Below are 21,890 nucleotides of genomic sequence, written 5' to 3'. Positions count from 1 at the left end.
GTTACCTTTATTGTCATTTTTATTACACCGTTGTGGAGTTAAAAAATGTCCCTTATCTATTACCTGTTGCACGAAATTATTGCGTGGGAGGGTGATACAATGTTAGAGGGGGAAGGTGCTGATAGTATAATGTTTATTTCTTTTATATTTTGTGAATGGTGGAAAATAGTGAAGTTGGCAAAGCAGTCAAGTACCATGGGAAATGTATGTTCCTGTAAGACATTGTGTGTGTTATTTCTTAGTGAGGGACATATGGGGTGCCCGACCCTGTAGTAAGGATGGTCAGGCCCAAATACAGCATACGTATAGGTATATAGTCAGTCATCATGGGGAAGCTAAGAGGGGAAGAGTCAGGCACAGCATATGCCAGTGCTTGTGTCTTTAATTAGATTTTTGATGTATACTCAGTTTCTTATTATACATTATATCTGATATATATATTTTTTCTCTCCTTAGTTAGTATTTCGCATATGGCACCTGCAACATAACCTCTTGAGCCTGTCTCCTACTTTACAACAGGCCTTATGGCAACAACTTACAGATTTATCAATTTATCGATTCATATCAAATTCATTCAAAGAATTATTAAACAGTAATTTTGCGGCCACTTCTTTAGGGAACCCTCAGGGTTTGTGGAAGACTTCATAAGGCTATCTTCATTCTATAAACGTCTTACTGTCCAACAATATCTCAGGTAGACTCTGAGTACTTTAAGTAATTTCTCAGTTACTTAGTTAAAAAAACAGTTTCTTATTTATACTTGTAGAGTCTCAGACATGTCCTAAGACAGTATAATGTTTAGCAAACTTTGCTCAGGGAGGAAATGGTGCATATGTTGAAGAATATTTTCAGCGATGGATAAATACACATTTGGTGCTCGAGTGAGTATTTATGGCAGCAGGGCGGTGTGTGTGAGTCAAAATAAACTACAGTGTGTGTGTTCATGTAATGAACAAACATGTCCCCCAGTGCAGCAGTGTGAGTCATTGATGTGTTGTTTGGACATCAACCAAGCTCTATGGCACAGAGGAGAAAGGTATATCAGGCTTTAGGTACGCTGCATCAATTCATGTTTGTATTTGTTGTTGTTTTATTTTTTATTTTTTTGACAATAAGAAACTCTCCAACAAGTGGGATTATTTTGGGAAACTCACATCTGTTGAGAGTCATCAAACTGCTTGTAAATAACTCTAAAGCATCTACACCAACCTGCTTGAGGCATTAACAAACTCATCGCTGGGTAGAAATATGAGATGAAGCTCAGCCTTTCTCCTCCTTCTCCTCCTCCTTCTACTCCTCAACAGCTAACCTTCTGTTGAACTGCTAGGATCTGGTGCAACTGTATAATGTTATAATAAACTGGGAAATGCTGGGCTTTATTGATCCCTGTGGAAAATTCGAGCTTTTCACTTGCCAGTATCCTTAGTCTGGTTATCTGTTAGGAATTCCAGTGTGTATGAGCTGAGGACACTTGGGCAGGCTGAATGCCTATGGGTCCGTTGCTTGAATGTGTTTCTAATGGACACATGCTTTTTCCCTTATAAGTGGTATACTCACATTGATAGTGGATGATAGCAACTATTTGAAATGCAACGACAGTAGCATAACATTAAGTAACACTAAATTTGTGATAATATCAAGCAACAACAAAGATTAATAGCATTTTGACATTCATGTATAATGTTGAAGCAAAGTGGATTTGCTTGCAGAAATATGGCCTTGAAAAGTCTAATATGGACAAATATGGAGGCTGATTCATGCATTGCACTCTAGTGACATTAATTCAGCGGCACAATGGAACTGAACATATTTACACAGACAGAAAATGAACAGATGTTTTGGTCATTATTTAGTCTCAAAACATTTGAAACTGGTTATTCTTTGAGAAAAAAATAACATTAATGCACCACGTCTGATGTGGATGTGAAAGTGCTCTGACAACGAGGAAACATCTGAGAATACAAAGCTAGCAGGAGATATGCATGGTGTTGGTTCACCATGGCATCATTTCGGTTTTTGGTTGGTTTTTTTTTCTCCCTAAGGTCTCAGTTTGATGTTGGAGCAGTTGATAACGATAACATTTTTGATGTTAGATCATGTTCTGTCTTCGTAGTCACTATTTGCTTTTTAAGCTTAAAAAAAAAAATAGTATACTTAAAAGAAAATAAATGCTTAGTTTCTACAATGTAAATTAACACTAATATGGAATAAATAGTCAAGAAATAAAAATATGTTTTATATTTTAGATTCTTTAAAGCACCCACCTTTTTGCTTTGATGACAGCTTTGCACACTCATTTTTTCAGCTTCACGAGGAAGTCATCTGGAATGGTCGATTAACAGGTGTGTGCTCTCAAAAGTTAATCAGTGGAATTTCTTGCCTTCTTAATGTGTTTGAGACCATTAGTTGTGTTGTGCAGAGGTAGTGTTGGCATACAGTAAATAGCCCTATTCAATGACAGTAGTAATTCAGATTATTACCATATCATTCTACATTAACATGCCATCTCATCTGGTTTGCACTTAGTGGGGCAACTGTTTGTTTTTCAAAAGGATGATGAACCGCAGAGTGAAGGAAACTCATCCAACAAGATGGCTGGTTTCAATCTAAAATAGCAAACTAGCTTTGATTAGGCCAATATGCTATGTGCTATTGCTATTGCTATTTTATTAACTGATGTTTGAAATAAACAGGAGTGTCACGGCTGGGAACCAACCACTCGTCATTTATAAAAATAAAAAATAAAACCTATCTACCTTTTCTCATAATCCACAATACAATTCACTGAAGATGTGTAAACATAGATTTTCAAGCAAAACTGACATAGTAACAAAATTGGTTATTAAGCTTTGCATAATAATTATAATGCAATTTGCATTTTTATTATAAGAGCATTTTGCTTTACTGTCTTGTTTATGACATTTTGATGTTTAGTCAAACATATATAGTCTACAGTATCTGTACTGTCTGGTACACCATTAGTGCAAATATAGCTGTTACCCAACAGATTTCAAATTAAATTGAGTAGTGAAACTCTTGTTTACCACCTGTTGGAAACCTGTATGTGCATCTCAGCAGGCGTCTGATTGAACTACATCTAAGAGTCTCAGCTGGTGTCACCTTCCTCTCACTTTGTGGGCAAGACTCTCATTGGGATTTAATTCAGCTTATTTGACACAGCCTTGATGATATCAACAAGCACAATGGGATAACACAACAATAAGAAATAAATTCGATTGACTGCAAAATAAATGCCTCGGAGCTGTGTAATCTGAACCCTGCTGCATGAAATTGAATTAATGAATTAATGTTTGCTGGATGGAGCACATAATGTGTCCTTGCAAAGAGTAAAGCTTGGTGAGGCTCACTGGTGGCATTTGTCCCTCAATCAGACCACACTCTGCAGTTATCCAGTCTAATGATATAATTACAGTTATTACTCTGGTACACAGTCACAGATCTGAGCTCATATTAAACAATGAAAGGATAATAAAGTTATTTTGTTGTACTAGTTTGTGCATATTCCATTTCTCCATTTCTTTTGACTGTTTGCAATCTCTATATGCTAAATGAAATAACCCAGAAATCCCTTTTCTTTTTTTTTTTAAGATTGCAAAGGTTAAATGTGTTTACCCCATTGAGCAGTATATTTTACTTAAAGTGACTGTGATTGTGAAATATTTTGCAAGTAAGTATCTTACTTAGCTTACTTTGTATCGTGATGAAAGGGGCTTCTGGCGGTCATGTAGGAGGTCTGCTGTTTATGCATCCCAGGCAGATCATTTGAAAAACCAAAATTGCGGAGCAAATCGACCATTCTGAAGTCAGTATTCATGGCACTGGGATACTCAAATTGGTGCTGATATGAAAATACTGACTGTAAAAAGAATTGCTGCTTTGTGGATAGACTTCAAAAAAGACTTCAGGACAGTCTATGTATGCTTGTGCCAAGTAATATATAAATCAATAGATGGTTGATTAATGATACGATCATGTATTTTTTTGAGGTTACAAAGCTTTCAACATTTTCAAACAACTGATTCTATTGGAAACAAGCCAAGCTTGATTTACTTTTGTAGTAATTGTCAATGTAAGGAAGCTTTCAAATGCCAGGGCCTTCCCTGCAATCACTTGGCCTTTAATGAAAGAGGTGGGCGATCAAAGAAACAAATCAGTAAGTGTTTCAGCAATGATGGCTTCACTCTGTGACTTGTGAAGTCACTACTCAAACCCTTCAATCAGCATTACAGGTTCAAGCACTCAAGAGATAAGAGCCAGATCAGACATAATAACTTCAGAGTTTGTATCTCTACGTCATGCAGAATGACTGAAAGAAAAGAAGTCTAAATAGATACAGTAGAAAGTCAAGAAAAAGTTTGACTTTGCTGTTTTTTTTAGCAGTCCAGGATGGTAATATTGTTCTCAGTCAGAAGTGCTAGCAGTTGTTGCAATAATGCGATGTGCTGAATGTGGAGTTGCTCTGGCTAAGCCACAGTGGCACACAGTGGAGTTTGGTCATGAAACTTTCATCAGTGGTCTGGTGGCGTGGAGTTCCTGAATGTCTGCACTAAATTGCCCCAGGGTCATAAATACTTTATCATGAGCAGACACCTCAGCAAAACACCTCCCCGGGGCTCTCTTTCCCTCACTGTCTCGCTACCTCTCTCCCACCTTCCCATATCTCCTGCTCTCGGTCTCTCCACCCCCACACACTCTTTCTTTGGCACTCCACAACTGTGCTAGGTAGTTTAAAACATTTCACCCTTGCAACTACTCACTCTCTCTACCTTATAATTCACACATCACCTTTGCAATTATACTGTATCATATACTCATACGGAGTCACTGCACAGGCAGAGGTGTCTGTGACTCTGCGAGCATTGGATTAGTATGTTCAGCTATTATTAGAAACAAAATATCAAGTGCACCAAAGCAAAGGTTTAGAGTTATATCTGTTTAAAGCACTGTCTTTGATCCTCTAGTAATTCAGCTTATCCTGCTTAAATTCAATACCACCGCTTTTTTTCTCACAGCGTCATGCATGGGCTGTGTTTGAAGCAGGACCTCGTTCATTCCTCAGCAGACCTTAAAGGAAGCTGGAGAATGAACACATATCAAAAAAGCCCAGAGCGCTTGATGTGAAGCATAGAGGAGTAACAGTCAGATCCTGCAGCAATCCTACTGCAATCACTGTAACTGTAAGTCTGCTGTATGAGTAGACATAAATCCAGCTGTGAATGTGCAATTGAGAAACAATTGTGAAATCATCTGAAATACAATTTGTCCCAGCTTGCTTTCATGTCTGACACGTTTTGTGTTTTTTTTTGTTGTTGTTTGTTTTTATAACCTGTTTTTTTTCTTTATTATTCTCTTATTTATGTGTGCATTTTTAATGCTGAAATTGAGAAGGTTTGGGCAACACTTTAGAATTACTGTGTAATTATTATTATTGTGTACCAATCAATTAAATACTTACTATTGGTTATCTTTATGTGAGTACAAGAGTAAAAACTTTACTTATTCATTATTTAAAATTACAAGGTAATCAAACTTTCCATAAAGAGAAGGTCTAGACCGTACTCTTTATGATACTATTTACGGAGACCCAAGAGGACCACAACAGCAGGCTCGCCCAATCCCCAGTTTCGGTGTGGCACAATTAATGGGGCAGTCTAGTCCTTCCATCCATGATATAAACAACAATTAGGAATTTGTGGTGTTGATGTTTTAAATATGATGTAGTTATTAGGTGGCAGTAACTCGGTCTTTGGAGTATGGATCAGTAGTTGGAGAGGCTGCCAGTTTGCCTCCTGGGTACAACCAGGGTTTCCTTGGGCAAGGCATCAAAGACTGCATGGGTCTGTTTGCAGGTGTGCATTCCAGCCCTGTGAGTGTGAATTTTAACAACAGTGTGAAAAAAACTGAATTGACTATTAATTATACATAGAACACCTATGTCCGTTTGTTTTGAATGTATATTTTTAAAGATTATCATTATATACTGTGTTGTGAAATGAAATCTCCCTGTAGTTTGAGTCTTTTGCCTACTGCTTTGTACCTTTTTAATTATTTAATATGTATTGGCCGATTAAAAACATTACTTATTTCAGCTCTAGATGCCCCTTAACACAGATTTGTTACCCTTCAGTATTTCTTCGTTCTTGTTCTACCAACAGTATAGGTACCCAGTCAGTGTTTCCATAGTACCTCTTATGTGTTGGATATTTACACTATAACTTGTGGGCTGTAATCTATAGTTTACTCATTTGATGAACAATGGATAACTGGCAGATCTGTTCAAGTCAACTATCTTTTAAACCTCTCCCATGATGGATGGATTTCTTAGATACATATTGTGATGAAGTGTTTATAAAGTTAACAGTTTCACTTTCAAACAACATCTGATACACTTCCTTCCACATGAAGAGACTTTAAAGAATCAGACAGATATTTTCCACGCACGGCACAGACAGTAACTAATTAAAATGAAATAAACTGAAAACAATAGAGGTACTCCTAAATGAGCCTATATTAGAACCTTGCATGCATCCGTCTTTTCTAAATATATTAAACTATTTCCATAATGTGTGAAACTGGGCTGCATTGCCCCCAGTTGCATATTTGATTTTCTCAAGCATGTAGAAGTTCATAAATATTATATTCCACCTACAAAATGTCAGAGAATTTATATCCAAGCAGTCTTCCAGCAATACAGGCAGGAAGAAAATATGTAATATTCTCTGTAATTTGATTTAGGCAATGATCATTATCCTACATCAAATCATAGCTGTAGAAATACAGCAGTTGATCTATATTATATCAGCCAATTAATATTAATTGTCAGAAATTGGTTACCTTGGAGTGAAATCAGTAGATATGTGGAAGGATAGCTGTTTTTAACAGTTTCCTGAGAAGCATGACGCTCAGTACTGACGTCCTGTTGTTTCAATTCATTTTTAGAAGTTCAATACTATGAGTATGGATGAAGGAATATATTGAACATGTTGAAGAATATACAAGTCTAAATTAACACACACAAAAAGCACCCTCTTTGGCTGAGATTTCAGGTTTCACTGCTGGATGTGCTCACATTTCTGCTCTGCTGCAGCTGTAGCCACACCCTACAGTGTACTGACACACCCTGGAGTACACGTATACATCACTGCAGCAAGTTAAAACAATTAAACCAGTCAAAACAAATGTCTCAAAGAATACTAAGCCACTCTTAATGTACTAGAATTAGTCTGATCCCATTATATATAGCAGACACAACTAGCAACATGATGCAAATCAAGCAACATACTGTAGTCTGATCACAAGTGGAAACAGGGTGTGTATTGGAGACCTTATGAACACTAAAAGCCCATAAAATATCACAATGAGTAACAAAGGCAGATACAACCCACAATTTTGAAGATGCGTATGGAGGCTAGCCAATGTAGATATAACCTTTACCTTTAGATGAAACAATCCTCTAAAGGTTATCAGATATATTCATCATCCAGGCAGATCACTCTCTCTTCCAAATAGGCGAACACCATTAGTCTCTCAGAAAGTGGTGCACACAAGTAGAGGTTAAGAGGAATTTATGCTAATGTGAGTATCACTAAAGCACTCAACACACCCACAAATAATAAAGCATAAAGCATAAAGCAAGATTTTTTTTTTGTTGTTGATATTCAACTCCAATTTCTTGTCAGAGTCGACCCTTTTGCTGACCTTCAAAGATGACCACAGCATACCGTTTGTACATGTGTTACACTGAGTGTTTACTTTACAACAATTTCACGTCTTTGACATTCTGTAGGTGGAGCAGGTCAAACACAACATGTCAATATTTGAGTACCAGTGTTTTGGGGCGAGAGAGATGTTTAGTTTGACCTCACTGTATATATGAAGGTCTTTTGCTGGCATTTGTCCCAGTTCTCTGAAATATTTGACAGGGGATTTACTCTGTGTTGTCACTGTGTGGTGAATAGTGGAATGGATCTGCTTTTTGAAGAGCAAATATAGAGTTTTATATTTTAAAATGATTATTGACATCAAGACTCTGTTCAAAGCTTTACTTCATGTCAGCCACTAACACTATGTGTAATTACAGACAGACCTTCCCGGCCTGTGAAGTAAACCCAACGGGAAATTGTCTTAAACCTGCATTCTTTCTAATAGGCAGCATGAGACAGCTTCATTGGCTGCAACAATAAGGTCACATTGGAACCTTATTCAAAAATGGCCCTGCTTTCCTCATTAATTCATTACCTCAGTAAGCAGCTTTTTTCATATGTTTATGGCCTCAGTCGTGAGTTTCAAGACTTCTTCCATACATCATTATGTTCACTTTGTAATTTATGAAAACCAAGCACATTTGAGCTTGCAGTACGTGACTAGCTCCACATTCTCATCCAAACGTGGTCACTACTGGCTCCAAAAACTCAAGATGGCAACGCACATAATGCCAAACTTCAAAACGGTTGTCCACAAAACAAATGGGTGATGTCATGGTAGGTTTGCACCAGTTAGTTTTGCGTGACATAATCATTTGCAAATTTGTGAGGGAATATTCACCACGAAAACAGAACATCTGCTCATGTTGCTAATGCATTATCAGCTATTTTTTGTAGCCCTATCAAATGCAACATTTTAAATCAACTCATGAGGCTAATGTTAGCTACAAATGATAAAATCTGCCAGCCACATTTTCCATTTCAGCCAGGAAAATTGACAGTTGCTTGCCTGGAGAGCTGAGGCTTGCTCTTCTCTGCCTCCGTCTGAAATCAAAGACCCATTGTTTCAAAAATTACTGAGAATTTGGAGTGGTGAATCTGCCTGGGAAGCTTGGCATGTGGTGGAAGACAGCCACGAAAAAAAAAGACTAGCAAGTCTGAATTTATGATAACTTCCACAATATATTTTTTTACATTGATCAAATAGAAGCACGCAGCACTTTTCCACCCACACACACATTATAGAAAGAGAAATGATGTGTTATATTATAGTACACGTACTTGCACATGAACCTGTAATGATTTGACACTTTTTGGTTAGGAGTATTATACCAATTTAATCACACCTGTGGGTGCAGCACCACCCTCTGAACACATCTGTATGCTGATCAGCCACACACTTTTTATTACTTTTTATTTTTATTGACTGGGAAGGAAAAAAGGAGTCCACTCTCACAGCTCAGTGACCATGAATCGTTACAGGTTCACTTTGATTCATAAAACATGATTACATATCTAAACTTTCTTTGTTTGTGCTGTCGGGTGGAACAATAAAGTTATCATGAAGACCTAACAACACCTTTTTGTCCTGGGGCCCTGTAGTAGGTAACCCAGCCATGACTGACAGAACAAAAGTACAAGTTGCATGTAAGTCTAAATGTACTACAAATTAAAACAGAACAAAATATTTAGGTACACCAAAACTGCATTCAAGACCCCATTATATGGGGGCACCGGATGAAGAAAAACAGTACAACAAGTATTTCTGTTAGAGAAAAGTAGGCGAGCTAACTAAATTATTGTGTGTGATTCTCATAACAATACAGCTGCAATAGCAGCACCGAGTGGTGCCGTAGGCCGACTTGGTCCAACTTACTTCTCAAAGTGGATTGATTACCCTTGTCTACAAAATGGAGCACGCAGATCGATTTCTGTGCCTTTTATTTTAATACAAACAGGCTGTTTTTTCAACACTGCTTTATTCGACTCCACTCCTGTTTAATGTGATCTCATCTCTGCAACTCTACAGATGGCTGACAAATGAAAGAAATTCAAATGGAGACTGCTTCCAAACAAATCATGAGAGGTCACTGAGTGACTGAATGAAAATGTAACCAGAGCTCTCAAACGAGGGGATATCTTTTGGCAGAATGATGCTCATCCTTCCAGTTTAGGAGACTTTATGTTTGTACTCTGTCCTCATTTCCACAAACATGGGAACAGGAAAACTACCAAATTATTAGTTTTAATAAATTTAGTTTGTTTATTCAGTTTAATCGCCCTCTGGGTGTTTAGAGTTTGTTGCATGAGTTTAGGCTTGAAGTGTAATCAGTAAAACAGGGCAGATTTTAATTTGCTACTCATCTGAGAAGAATACTTAAATAAGATCTGAAGGAATGTGAGCTCCTACTGTGTGCAGTTGTTGTAAGACTGGAATATAATGAATTGCAATCTTTATCATTGTTTGAGTTTTGAGTCAGCACTGTACACAAAAAAACTGTCTTATGTTCATACTACATGATAACTACAAACCAGTTGGGGTTGAGTTGTTTTTGAATGTGCTGCTGATGGGCAGTGTGTTTCCAATCGAATCCAGTCCAATGCTCAAAGGCAAAAGAAGGAAGATGCTCACAGCTAATTTCTGAAGGCGGTGAATCGCCTCTAGGAACATCTGAGAAAAGGATAAACAATAATGAGCGTATAAGTATCATTATTTTAGAAAGATAAAGTGCTGTTTCCTTGGCAAGTTGACTGTCAGTTTGAGTACTTTTGCATAGTGTGCGTATTGTATAACTTTGTGTTAGTATAGATGAGTAAGTTTGGTGCTTTGGAGTCTTTTAGTTCTGGTTCTGGTCTCTGGCAACAACCGCAACAAATATCTGTTTATCCTTTCTGTTGATTTCTCCATTATATTCAGCTCTTCTCTGTGTCTGTCTGCTGTTTGGTGCTGAGCAGGTCCTGTACAATGAGTTTTTAGAGCTTTTTCACTGGTTGCTTGCCACAGTTGAAAATGACTATGAGAAAGGTGACAATGAATCAAAACAGCGGGTTCAGGTCAAGGGCCAGACAAATAAACAATGAGTTGCTGAAGAGAGCTGCAGATTCAGGCGATGTACTGTCTGCAGGTTAATCTCTTTGCATTATGCAGTCAGTGTTTTATAATTGTATTATTGGATCATTATTATTGTTAACTTGACACACATAAACAGCATTTTAATGTTGTAGTTCCTCAAAGTGAAGCTAACTTTAAGAACTTTACTGGGGTATTTTAATCGTTAACAGTGCATTTATAAACTAATCAGATGTGCCGTATCAAACCTTTATTTGATTTCATGGAACCTTGGAGGTTGAATGAAGGAGTAAGAAATGGAGGATGAGGAAAATTAATGGAACTGTTAGTGGAGTGGAAGTATGAAGTAGCATGAAACAGGATTTGTTTTTTGTGATTTAGGGCTGATTCTGGCTACTTTTGTTTCCTCTGCTTCCTCTGCCAATGTCCTCTTCTGTCTTTTTGCAAGCTCCAGTTCTAGTTTGACACTCGCTCTGCTCCCCATCGGCATTCCCTCCAGGCCTGAAAGCCTCCTCTTCCTGGTGGTCCTAAATGACTATGGTACAAACAAAAACACTAACACTCTGAGCTCACAGTTAGCCTGGCTAACAACCTGAGCTAACATCAGCTAACAGCAGCTATAGTTCACAGCAGTTTACTTTACTGCCAGAGAGAGACACCATTCACCTGGTTACACGTCAGCGTTTTTATGTCTTTTAGTACAAATGTTACGCAATGTTTCTTTAAATACAGCACATGAGTAAGTGTTCTCTGGCTTGTCCTCATGTGTGGTTGTAGTCACAGCGTTTGTGTGAATTATTACACCTCACAATCCCTAATAAGCTCCATAATTCACAGCAGAAGTCAAACTAAGATATAAAATATCGATCTTTGTCTGGGCAGAGGCATTAAAGATGAGACTTAATAACACAGGCTCCCATTCTGTGTGTGCGGCGGAAGGTGTGGGCTTCAGCATCATAAAGTTGAGTCTCGGACCACCACAGAAAAAATAATAAGCCATGCTGTAAGTTAGATATAGCGTCAGGTTCACAGGTGTCATTTCACTGCTAAGTACTCCAAAGACCGATGCAATTGCATCTTTGGCCCGTACGTATTTAACAACCCACAGCGAGCTGTGCCAGAGCCGCGTCGAAGCTCTTTTTATTGACAATTTAAGCTCCTCGGTTAAAGCCGAGAGAAAGCTCCGTTTATAGCAAAAGAAAGAGAGAAAAAAAGCAGCAACATGATTAAAAAATAAATAAATAAAACAGCAGCCTGCCTGAGACCGTGGACAGTGTTTTAGTGCATGATAAAACAAGCAGGGGTGGCGTGGTGTGTGCACCTACGCAAGAAATGAAGATGAATGTGCAAGCCGGCTTTCAGGCTTTCAGCACCGCGGACAGCTCCCGCACCACTCCACGCTCAGTGTCTGGGCGTGATGCAGGATTTCAGCGCATGTATTAAGAAAACCCCTCACATTGTGTCAATAAAACAGTCCACTAAGATATGATCTGAAGGCAAAACAGTTCACACTGCACGTGTTTTTTTTTTTTTTCCCTTTTAACCCCCCCCGCCCCATCCTCTTAGGAAACCATCACAAGGCCACTTGAACACCCCTCCTCCTCCCTTTGCCATATCCCCCCCTCCCTCCATCTCTATCCTCCAAAATACCAGCATCACTGAGAGTAGACAGGAGGGGAGAGCGAGAGAGAGAGAGAGAGTTATCGAGCCCACCACTTCCTTCCTCACCCAGACGTGCAAAAGAAGTGTCAGGGTGGTAAAATGTGAGAATACTTCGGGGCTTTCTCGGTAACAAGCGTGTCCGAAACTCACATTCCCTTTCACCAGGGGGGGGGGGTTGATGTGAACGCACAGATCTGCGTTGGCCTCTCGTCAGACGCACGTCCAAAGACCCCGTAGATATTCGTTCGTGACGGATCCGTCCCTGCTGCTCAACACTCCTGTTTAAGATTCCGCAGTTGACAAGACGGCGCTTTGCTCTCGCTGCCGCCGCTGCATCCTTCCTCTCTTTTGACTTTTTTTTTTTTTTTTTTTTCCACACACGGCAAAAAAAAAACAAAAAAACAGGAATCTGGTCATTAATTTCTTGTAGGATTCAAGTTTAATCATACGAGGAGTTTACAATGACAGCTACCAAGGAGCAGCCGAATCAGAGACCGAATCAGTCGCAGCAGGATGAGGTTGGTAATTGGCTTTTCTTTTTTTTTTAACTTGCAGATTTCTTTCACTTTATTCACACATATTACACAAAACTCTATAGGATGACCTATTTTTGCAAGGTCAGTCCATTCACCGACATATAGCTTGATTTGAATGGCTGAGAGTCGTGGCTCTGGTCACATGCATGAAGTGAAATGTGTAGCCTCTGGCTTCTTCTCCTCGTCAGCATTAGTTTTTCTGTAAAGATGAGGATTAAAGCCAGAGGCTGATACAAGTTGGGCTGTGCACACACTCCAGTATTGAAACAATCAAGCCGCCGTCAGCTGTGCGTGGAGCTCATTGTCAGCTGTCAAGACTTGGGTCACAAAAATCTCGAACGCCGTGGGCGCATGCACTGTCAGTGAAGGGGAAAGAGAGGAGGACTGCGCAGGGCGCATTGTAATTCAGCCGTTGCCTCCTGTCAGCTGCCCACTCGACACCTTGAAAGAGAACAGTTGCGAAATATCACTTTGTAAGAGGGAACGAAAAAGGCACCATATGCGTATTTCCCTCCTAGATACAATCATTGTGACTTCATAGTAGGACTCTGGCTCCGATTTAGGCGCCTTCAAACGCTCCTGTTAGGCTGTAGGGCTTAAATCTTCCAGTTTTACGCACCTTTGCACAGGTGGCATTGCGCATTGCAATGTTTTTTTTTAAGGGGAGTGAGATCAGGGTCTTTGCCAGGATTGGCGTGTGCAACTTGACAACCATGCACTTGTGTTTGCCCCCAAACTACTGAGCCTCTATCACCATAAATTATTGATTTCCATTCCTTTAAATGTTCTTAGCGTTCCTCCAGGCACATATAACCTCTACTCAGTCAATGCACTTTTCTATTAGACCAATAACTAATCCTATGAATGATGCAAATTTCATTTGTTACACTGTGGCCCTTTCCTTTGAGAGATTGCCAAATATATTCTGGGTGCTCTTAATTGAATTCAGCCCTGTAGCCCTATTATTCTAAGAAATCAAAACCTTGGCCTCATAATTGAGTTTCTGTGCCTGAAATATTAGAAGGCCTCATGAGATGTGGTTGAAATATGATAGCTCACAGCGTTCAATACTCTCTCTTGTATATGTAATGCTCAGTGGATACAACCTCAGGCTGTTGTTGATTTTACTTGTGAGTGGTATTCCCTGATTTAATTAGTGGCCAGACTGTATATTTCATACTTTCATCAAGTTGTGGGATGCTCTATTTTGTGTGTAATCAGACACAAATCAAGAATATCTAAGAATTTATAGCTCATAAAGAGATGATTTAGGTATTTGTGCACCACTGTACACAGTCTTTGTGATCACTGCGTGTTGGGCAGTCAGTTGAAGTTATTGCATAAGATTTGTGCAGCAGGCTGGAGTCACGTTTGCAAGTATTGAGGGTGAGAACAGTGCCTCAGCAGAGCTAAAGCTATTACTGTCCCAGGTTCTGTCAACCCACAGTCTGTATACAGCTCTTTGGCAGGCTCTTAACAGGATTACTCTTCATCAAAGTTGCATGACGATGCTGAGGGAATTACAAAAGAGGGATCTTTAAATAATAGGTGAAGGAGAAAACTTGAGCCCTGGTCTGTTTTTGTATCTGCATGGTGGAGGAACAGTTATTCTTTTCTTCTACTGTGGTTTGCTTTTGCTTCCAAGTCCATTGTTATTTAAGTGAAAGCCTTTTTTTTGTTGTGTTGTTTGTGGTTTAGTCAGTGTGGCAAGAAAATGTGAAGATCTTGCAAAACACACACACAATTTTGATCCAAACTGTAAGGAACAAATCTATGACTCTGCAGGTTGAAGATTTCAGAAGTTACAGTACCAAAAAAAAACAAACCAAAAAAACATCTGGGATCTGCACGAATCCTTGTCATATGTACAAGCCATAACTTTTAACCTATGGCATGTGAGTGTTCCATTGAAGAAGAAAAAAATAGCTAGACAAATAAACAGACAAATATTGGCAGAAATTGTCTTATAATAGTAGGACAAAGACTGTTTTTGAGCATAATCCTTTATCTGACTCCTAATGTCTCTTATGGCAGTCTAGCTTCAAATTGTATTTAGATTTTATTTAGAATAAGTTTGATGATAGATTGTATATATGTAAATAAAATATATATACTGTATGTGACAATAACAAAACAGTTAGTAGACTAGTTAGTGAAATCTGAGCTTTTTGTGTGTAACTGGGAGCAACTGTGTACTAAATAACATCAGAGTGCAACAACTAATCTTTACTCAAAGTAACTTTTTCAGACCATGTCATCAGCCTTTCTGATTTAAAGGAGAATGGCATCAGTTGTGTTCACAGGCGTTAGCTACGTATGCGGAGAACATTGTATAAAGTCTTTTTGTGGCTCCAGAGGGAGCTTTGTGAAATTTAATCAATTGAGGCTACTAATGCTGCTTTCCATTGAACTTGGGGTTTGGGAGAAAAACAACCTCAGACATGGAAAAGTGCAATGTAAGCAGTCAGAAGCAAGTCAGAAACTTGGGTAAAATCACTCTAGCCTCTGTGACCAATTGTTGTGAATTTTTTGCAATTGCCATTTCTATTGTTATCCAGTTGATTTGTGCTCAATAAATGTCTTTGTGAGCATGCAGTACAAGGCTACTCTTCAGAGTAGATGCTTTTGCAACTCAGAAGCTTGCCATATAAACTCCAGTTTCCTGCTGGCATCTATGATTTTACCAAGTAGATCAGAAGTTGGGAAGAGCCACCTGGGACTATTGACTTCTGCCTTGCAATGGAACGCAGAATTGGCCACTACTGACTGAATGGTGGGTGGTCAAGTTGCATTGTGGTTAATGTAGATGCCAGGTAGAAGAATGCATGAAATAAAATATTCCATGTGCTATTGCATCATTTTGACCCTTCTCCTCTAGTGGAGTACTCTTTTTAAAAGTGGTCAAGACTCAACAACTACAATGTGAATAATTTCCAAACACATTATAACCAATAGTTAGTAAAGTTGCTTGGATTGCCATAGCAACATACATCAACTGGTTCATGAACAAGCCTCAGTTCACAGAAGGTTCTGGGTTTGAATTTACTGGATGAAGCCTTTCTGAGTTCATGTCTGCGTGGGTTGTGTTTGGGTTTCCACCCACAATTCAAAGGCAAAGCAGGTTAGGAGGACCTGAAACTCTAAATTGCCTGTCTGAATGTTTTTCTGTCCCTGCATGTGCGTCAGCCAACTAAGTAGAGTGGCAACTCGGATAAAGCAATTATAGAAAATGGATGGTTGGTTTTTTCACAGTAAACCTTTATTGTAATAAAAAGGCCTTTGAAACAGGTGGACACATGTTGATGATGTAACACCACACCGCAGGATTGACGAGTTAATCCTGGATGTGAACAAACAGAACTTGCTTTTTCCATGTTTCTCTTGATATACTTAAAGAGAGTATGTGCATAACATCGGTCAGCCAAGTCTAAATTGGAGCACTGGAGCACTCTTGGCAGTGAAACGATACAGTGTGGCCAATCCCTCTTTAGTGTCGCTGAAAGAAAAACCTGAGAACAAACCGACTCATTTGACATTGGCTGGTCTCAAGCTGTGTCACTGCCTCCTGTAACCACAGACATAATAAAAGCTGACTGAGAGGTTGACCTCTCTGCATGACCCTATGGCCAGTCCAGGCTTTGTGCAGTCAGTGGGGTGTATAGACTTACCGCCAGGCCTGTCCTCCTTCACTTTGTTAATGGAGCTGTTGTTGTCTGTGCCTGGGACAAAAGGCAAGTGTTAAGAGAAATGGATGCCTACCTTTATGTGAGTAAGAGGAGCGCTTTTACACGCTGAGATCCTCTGGCCTGGGAAACAGTAATTCACACTAATTGAGAAAATGTCCAGGATACTGCTGCTGCTCCTGCTTCGCTGTGGCCTCAGTGTGAAAAAAGGGATAAGCATGGGGAAGAGAATAAAGAGACAGAAATGCAGTATAGACATTAAAGAGAGGAAGAGGGGAAAGGTGGAAAGGCAGTAAAGTATCAGGGTAAATGACCAATTGATTTAAAGAGGATCAGGAGGAGGGGGATGATGAAGAGGACAAACTGAAGTGAGAAGAGAAGGTGTTAAAGTGAAAATGGGTTTGAGAGGACAGATTCAGAAGCACACGGGATTCTGTAGCTTTATCAACAGAAAGATATTATTGTACCAAAAACGGCCCATATGCTATGATTTTCTGATCTGCTGACACTTTACTTAAAGCAACATTGTGTAGAAATTTCAAAGTGTAATACCGCTGTCATAAATATGGACATATGTATTTTGAACGTAAAGCCTGCTGAGCCCAGTTACATTGCCCGCTTGCCCAGCTCCAGTTCTGGGATGCATCAGCTTTGCTCCTCGTCAGCATTTGCCCACGCCAGAAAAACCTCCTCTTCCTGGTGCAAAAAAAAATCCTGTGGTACAAACACTGACACTCCCCTGGTGCCCTGAGCTCACAGCCTGGGCAGCCCGGCTAATAACCTGAACTAACATTAGCTAACATGAGTTATAGTTCACAGCAGTTTACTTTACTGTCCATCAGGAAACTCTGTCAATAACACAATGTTGAGGTGGAGGAGGAGGACGTCAGAGGGAAAGCTGAAAACATGTTCGGATAGAATTAAATAAATTAAATAGTCGGTGGTGTGTGACAGAAACAAATTGTGACATGTCATCACATTCCACAGGTATGACAGGACTGTGGCTTATTTACACATCAACCGGTGACGGAGCACCTGATGAACAATAGACTAATGTTCACTCTTCTTTTAGCTCGGTTTTCTACCAACACAGAGGGAAATATTTGACTGTTTAGCCCCATAAAACGCCACTATGTCTACCAGGTAGTCTCTAACTGTGTCTGTCGTCTATTTGCTGCTAAGCAGGTACTGAACTTTTTTTTAAATTAAAAACAGCTGCCTGCTGTGGCTGCAAACTAAGTTATGAGAGTGTTGAGAATGAACCGCAACAGTAAAGTTGCAGCCAGACAGCTATACAATGAGCTGAAACTCAATATAAAGCTCTGTAGCTGAGGGGAGCTGCAGGTTTAGGTGCTAATTCTGTGTAGGTTCATCACTAAAAACCGCTCATTGCACATTGTCATTTCATTATTGTCATGAAGCTAATTGATATATAATATATCTTACGTGACCTTTGAATTATTCATGACAAATGATGATTTTCACCCCAGTATCTTTATTACATCCATAGTGGATAATTCGGCACATCATGATTTATATCCGGTCACAGATCCCAGTGCCAATGAAGGAAGTTAGTAAGGATTGGAGTATGGGTGGTGAATATGAGATGTACCGTATTGGATTTTAATACCAGAATTGACATCTTGTTACAGACCTGTAAATAACATTTTTAATTAACAGTTATCAGGATCTTTTACATTCCTAACCATAGTTTATTTGCCATAACCACCAAGCCCCAGTGTGTTTAAAAGACTCCATACTTTTCCAGTGTTTTGATATCCATCGAAAGATACTGTATATTTGTGGTACCAAAAACCATGTCAGTATTGTTGAGCTTTGAGAAGAGATCATTTTGTGTTACGTCGTGTCTCATTAACATTAATAAGCGTATTTTCTGATTACTAGAAGCATGGCTGAGGACAGTGTTTGAGAGATAAAAATACTTTGCTTTGAATAATAATTTGTCAGGCAAAAGAAATAAATCAGTTAGCTAGTTCTATTAAAAAACTCCCAACCTAACCTAAAAAATAACTTTTTCATGATGTTTTATGAGTTTATGAATATGCAAATATTCTTCTAGGTCACACAAAAACAGGTCGATTCTGAGCATATATGACCTGCCGACTTTGTATTTCCACCTCACACTTGTGTAAGTGACATATTGAACCATGGTTTGCTTCCAAATGAATTATAATATTACAAATCATATTGTAGTCAAATTAGTCAAAGGACTGCGTTTTCCTGGCGAGGACAGTTTTCTATAATACTGCTATGAATCTGTAAATGTTATGCTGACAACTTTTCAGTGTCAGTCTGCTTTCAAAGAAAGAAAGACAGAAAGAAGAAAGGTTGTTGTAGCAGCTGATTTGAATTCAGCACATGTCTTTGTATGAATGTGGTATAAGGTCATCCTAATAAATGTTCAGTCCACATCTGCAACTCGTCTCTTTCTGAATACTGAGGTAGTTCACAGACAGTTTGAAAATATCACAAATCTGCTTACTCACGATTCGGAAACGCAGGAATATTTTTAATTGTATTTCCTGAACACAAGACAGAGATTTCAGATTTTAGGTTTAGATTTGGATTAATTTCTTTTAGGTTTATTTTTAAATCTGTTTTTCAATCTCAGCTTTAATCCAGTGATTAAAACTCCTCCTACCTTCAGATTGTGCTTTGCTCAAAGACACCTGGCAGACAGGCATTAAACTAGGGCAAAATGCAGCTTTTCCACATTGACTTTTCTGTCTAAAATGTCCCAGCCTGGGTGGTGATACACGCTCGCGACCTTCGTGTCATAAGATTTCCTCTGTATCTGAAGGCTACTGGCGCCCCAAATTACCCAGCGCTGACACATGTTCTATCCTTGAAAGGATTAAAAGCCAATTACAAAGGTTGAGTCATCAGTTGTGACACAGACAGGGGACAGACTCCAGCCAAACCTGAGATAACAGGAATTAAGAAGGAACAGTCAGACCTTGTGTGTGTGATAACAGAGGATGGCTTGTAAGTGCATGCATAGGTAAAGAGAAAACTCCAGGCGTCTTAATCCACTCAGATTCTATGGGTGCAGGAGTAACGTCATAACGTCGTCTTTTGAGAACATCTTTCTCCTCCTCACTGACTTCAAAAATTTTTAAAAATTCAACATTGCTTTAGGCAACTTTCTCCAGCCACAACAACATCAGTTCTAATCGAGATGCCACTGAAATTATGATGCTGTGTATACGGACTGTTCTCTTTATATTGAACCACAAAATTGTCTCCTGAACAACAGCAAGAATAAAAGCAACAATTATAACAACAAAAATCCAGCAAGACAGTCTCTGATGCAACTTCTTCTTGTCTTGTTAGTTCTTTAATAGAAAGCATAGACACAGCCAGCCTAGTTTGGTAAACGTGATCTTTCTCTGTGCAGGTTAGTGGCCTCATGATGCAATGCATCTGCATTTTTCTGTAGATGGATAATTGTACAAATGCACATCAGCTCTTTAACAACTTGTAAGACACTGATGTCAAGCCCACAGTTCATGAAGATGTCGAGCGTAGTAAATTGAATGTGGTGAACTTTATATCACATAGTAAGCAATGCACTATATGCCACTGGCATGGTTTAACTATAGAGATTATTTTAAGTGTGTTACATGAATATTGTTCTCATTAAAATTGACAGTGTGTCTTGTGCCAGGCCTTTACTCACCACTAGTTCATCAGCTCAGCTCAGATGAAGTGCAGGAGTGTTTCTGGCAAACACAGTTTTCTGCACTTCTAGGACTTCTAGTAAGCACTGAGGGCAGGCAGGGATCGATTTGACTCCCAGGGGTAGATAATCAAGGCTCATCTGAAAGGGCAGTGAGATAGATAGATAGATAGATAGATAGATAGATAGATAGATAGATAGATAGATAGATAGATAGATAGATAGATAGATAGATAGATAGATATGATGTGGATCAGATAATGTGGCGAAATTGTTGGCATGTTTTATCAGACTGCTCAAGTTTTTTTGTCAAGTGAAACATTGTTGTTACTATGTTTCCACATCAATCCAAATAGCTCTGCATTTCTCAATAGATGGAAATGACAAACTAAGATGCATCTGGTTCATTAGAAATGAAATGGAATTATTAAATCAATGTGATGACTAAAAATAATCTGTGCTATTGTGACATAAACCAGAGGAACCTATTAATTACATTAATCACATAAACACTTGAAGATTGTGCAGATGTTGTTGAACTCCTAAGTTAAAATCTTGAGAGAGAATGAGTCATTACTATTTTTTATTTTTTATTTCTCCATACAAAATGTTGCTTCTGGCCCAGCTTTCCTCCTGTGTATATGTGTGTTTTACCACTGGTTCGGCTGTCATCATTCACCTCATCGTGAAATGTTTTTTTTTCTTTTTTTCTCCTGTTTATCTTGAAAATCATATTATTTCATTGTTGCTGCCTGTGCTGTGCTACTGCTGAGACTGTCAGTTAGTGTCAATATACTGGGCAATGAATCTGGAGAGGTGTTTGCAAAGGCTTATTGCTGCAGACCTTAGAAAAGTAAAACAACTCATGTAAGTAATAGTAAAAAATAAATAATACATTTTGATATTTTCTCCTTTTTTAAAATATATATATTCACACAATACATTCTGCCTGTTGCTCTTTCACTGTTGTGTTGCACCACTTCTGGTTGTTAATATCTTATTCAGTTTGCTGAAACATTAAATTGTATGGCATGAGACTGACCTTAAACCTACTGACCATAAAAAAAGATTCAAAGTGGAAACAATGTTATTCAACCTGCTGCTTCAAATACAACAGTTTTGCATTAAACATCACTTAGCTTACCTTGTAGTTATGGCACTGCAGGTTGACCTATTGCTAAATGGCAACCTGATTGCAAAGGTCACATGCTAATAGGCTCCCTCACCTCACCTCAACCATCCAGACACTAGCCCAGACTTTAACAACACAAAACCCATTACTAACCACCTGTACCTTTCCATGAAATCATACCTGAGTCATTAAAAATGATTCCACAAAATTCAAGACACACTATTTGACATCGTGCCACGATGCAGCAGTTTTTTGAAAATCTTTTCACTCTCACGCCGCCCTGTGGAATCTTGTACTAACCTTGATAGTGAGCTGCAACAAACCACAAAACAGTTTTTTTTTTCCTGTCAACCTTGATGTTTTCTACGCTTAGTTACTCAGAC

The 21,890-nt window shown here is 38.9% G+C and overlaps 1 protein-coding gene across 2 annotated transcripts in view; it reads left to right on the top strand.

Annotated features, from left to right (window-relative positions):
* The window catches only part of dpp10 (dipeptidyl peptidase like 10), a 178,257-nt gene that overhangs the window by 72,339 nt on the left and 84,028 nt on the right, over positions 1-21,890 (top strand). The window contains exon 1 of one of the 2 annotated variants that reach the window (XM_019276540.2): positions 12,505-12,974. The exons of the other annotated variant lie outside the window; for it this stretch is intronic. Within the exon in view, the coding sequence (XP_019132085.1) occupies positions 12,918-12,974 (57 nt within the window). The 5' untranslated portion in view covers positions 12,505-12,917. Of the gene's footprint in view, positions 1-12,504; positions 12,975-21,890 lie in introns of those variants that run through there. 2 annotated transcript variants of the gene reach the window in all.

The sequence above is a fragment of the Larimichthys crocea genome, chromosome XVIII (genome assembly GCF_000972845.2).
Source record: "Larimichthys crocea isolate SSNF chromosome XVIII, L_crocea_2.0, whole genome shotgun sequence".
In the NCBI taxonomy this organism is placed as follows: domain Eukaryota; kingdom Metazoa; phylum Chordata; class Actinopteri; family Sciaenidae; genus Larimichthys; species Larimichthys crocea.
The sequence above is the reverse complement of the archived record's forward strand: the minus strand, read 5'-3'. Positions and strand labels throughout refer to the sequence as shown.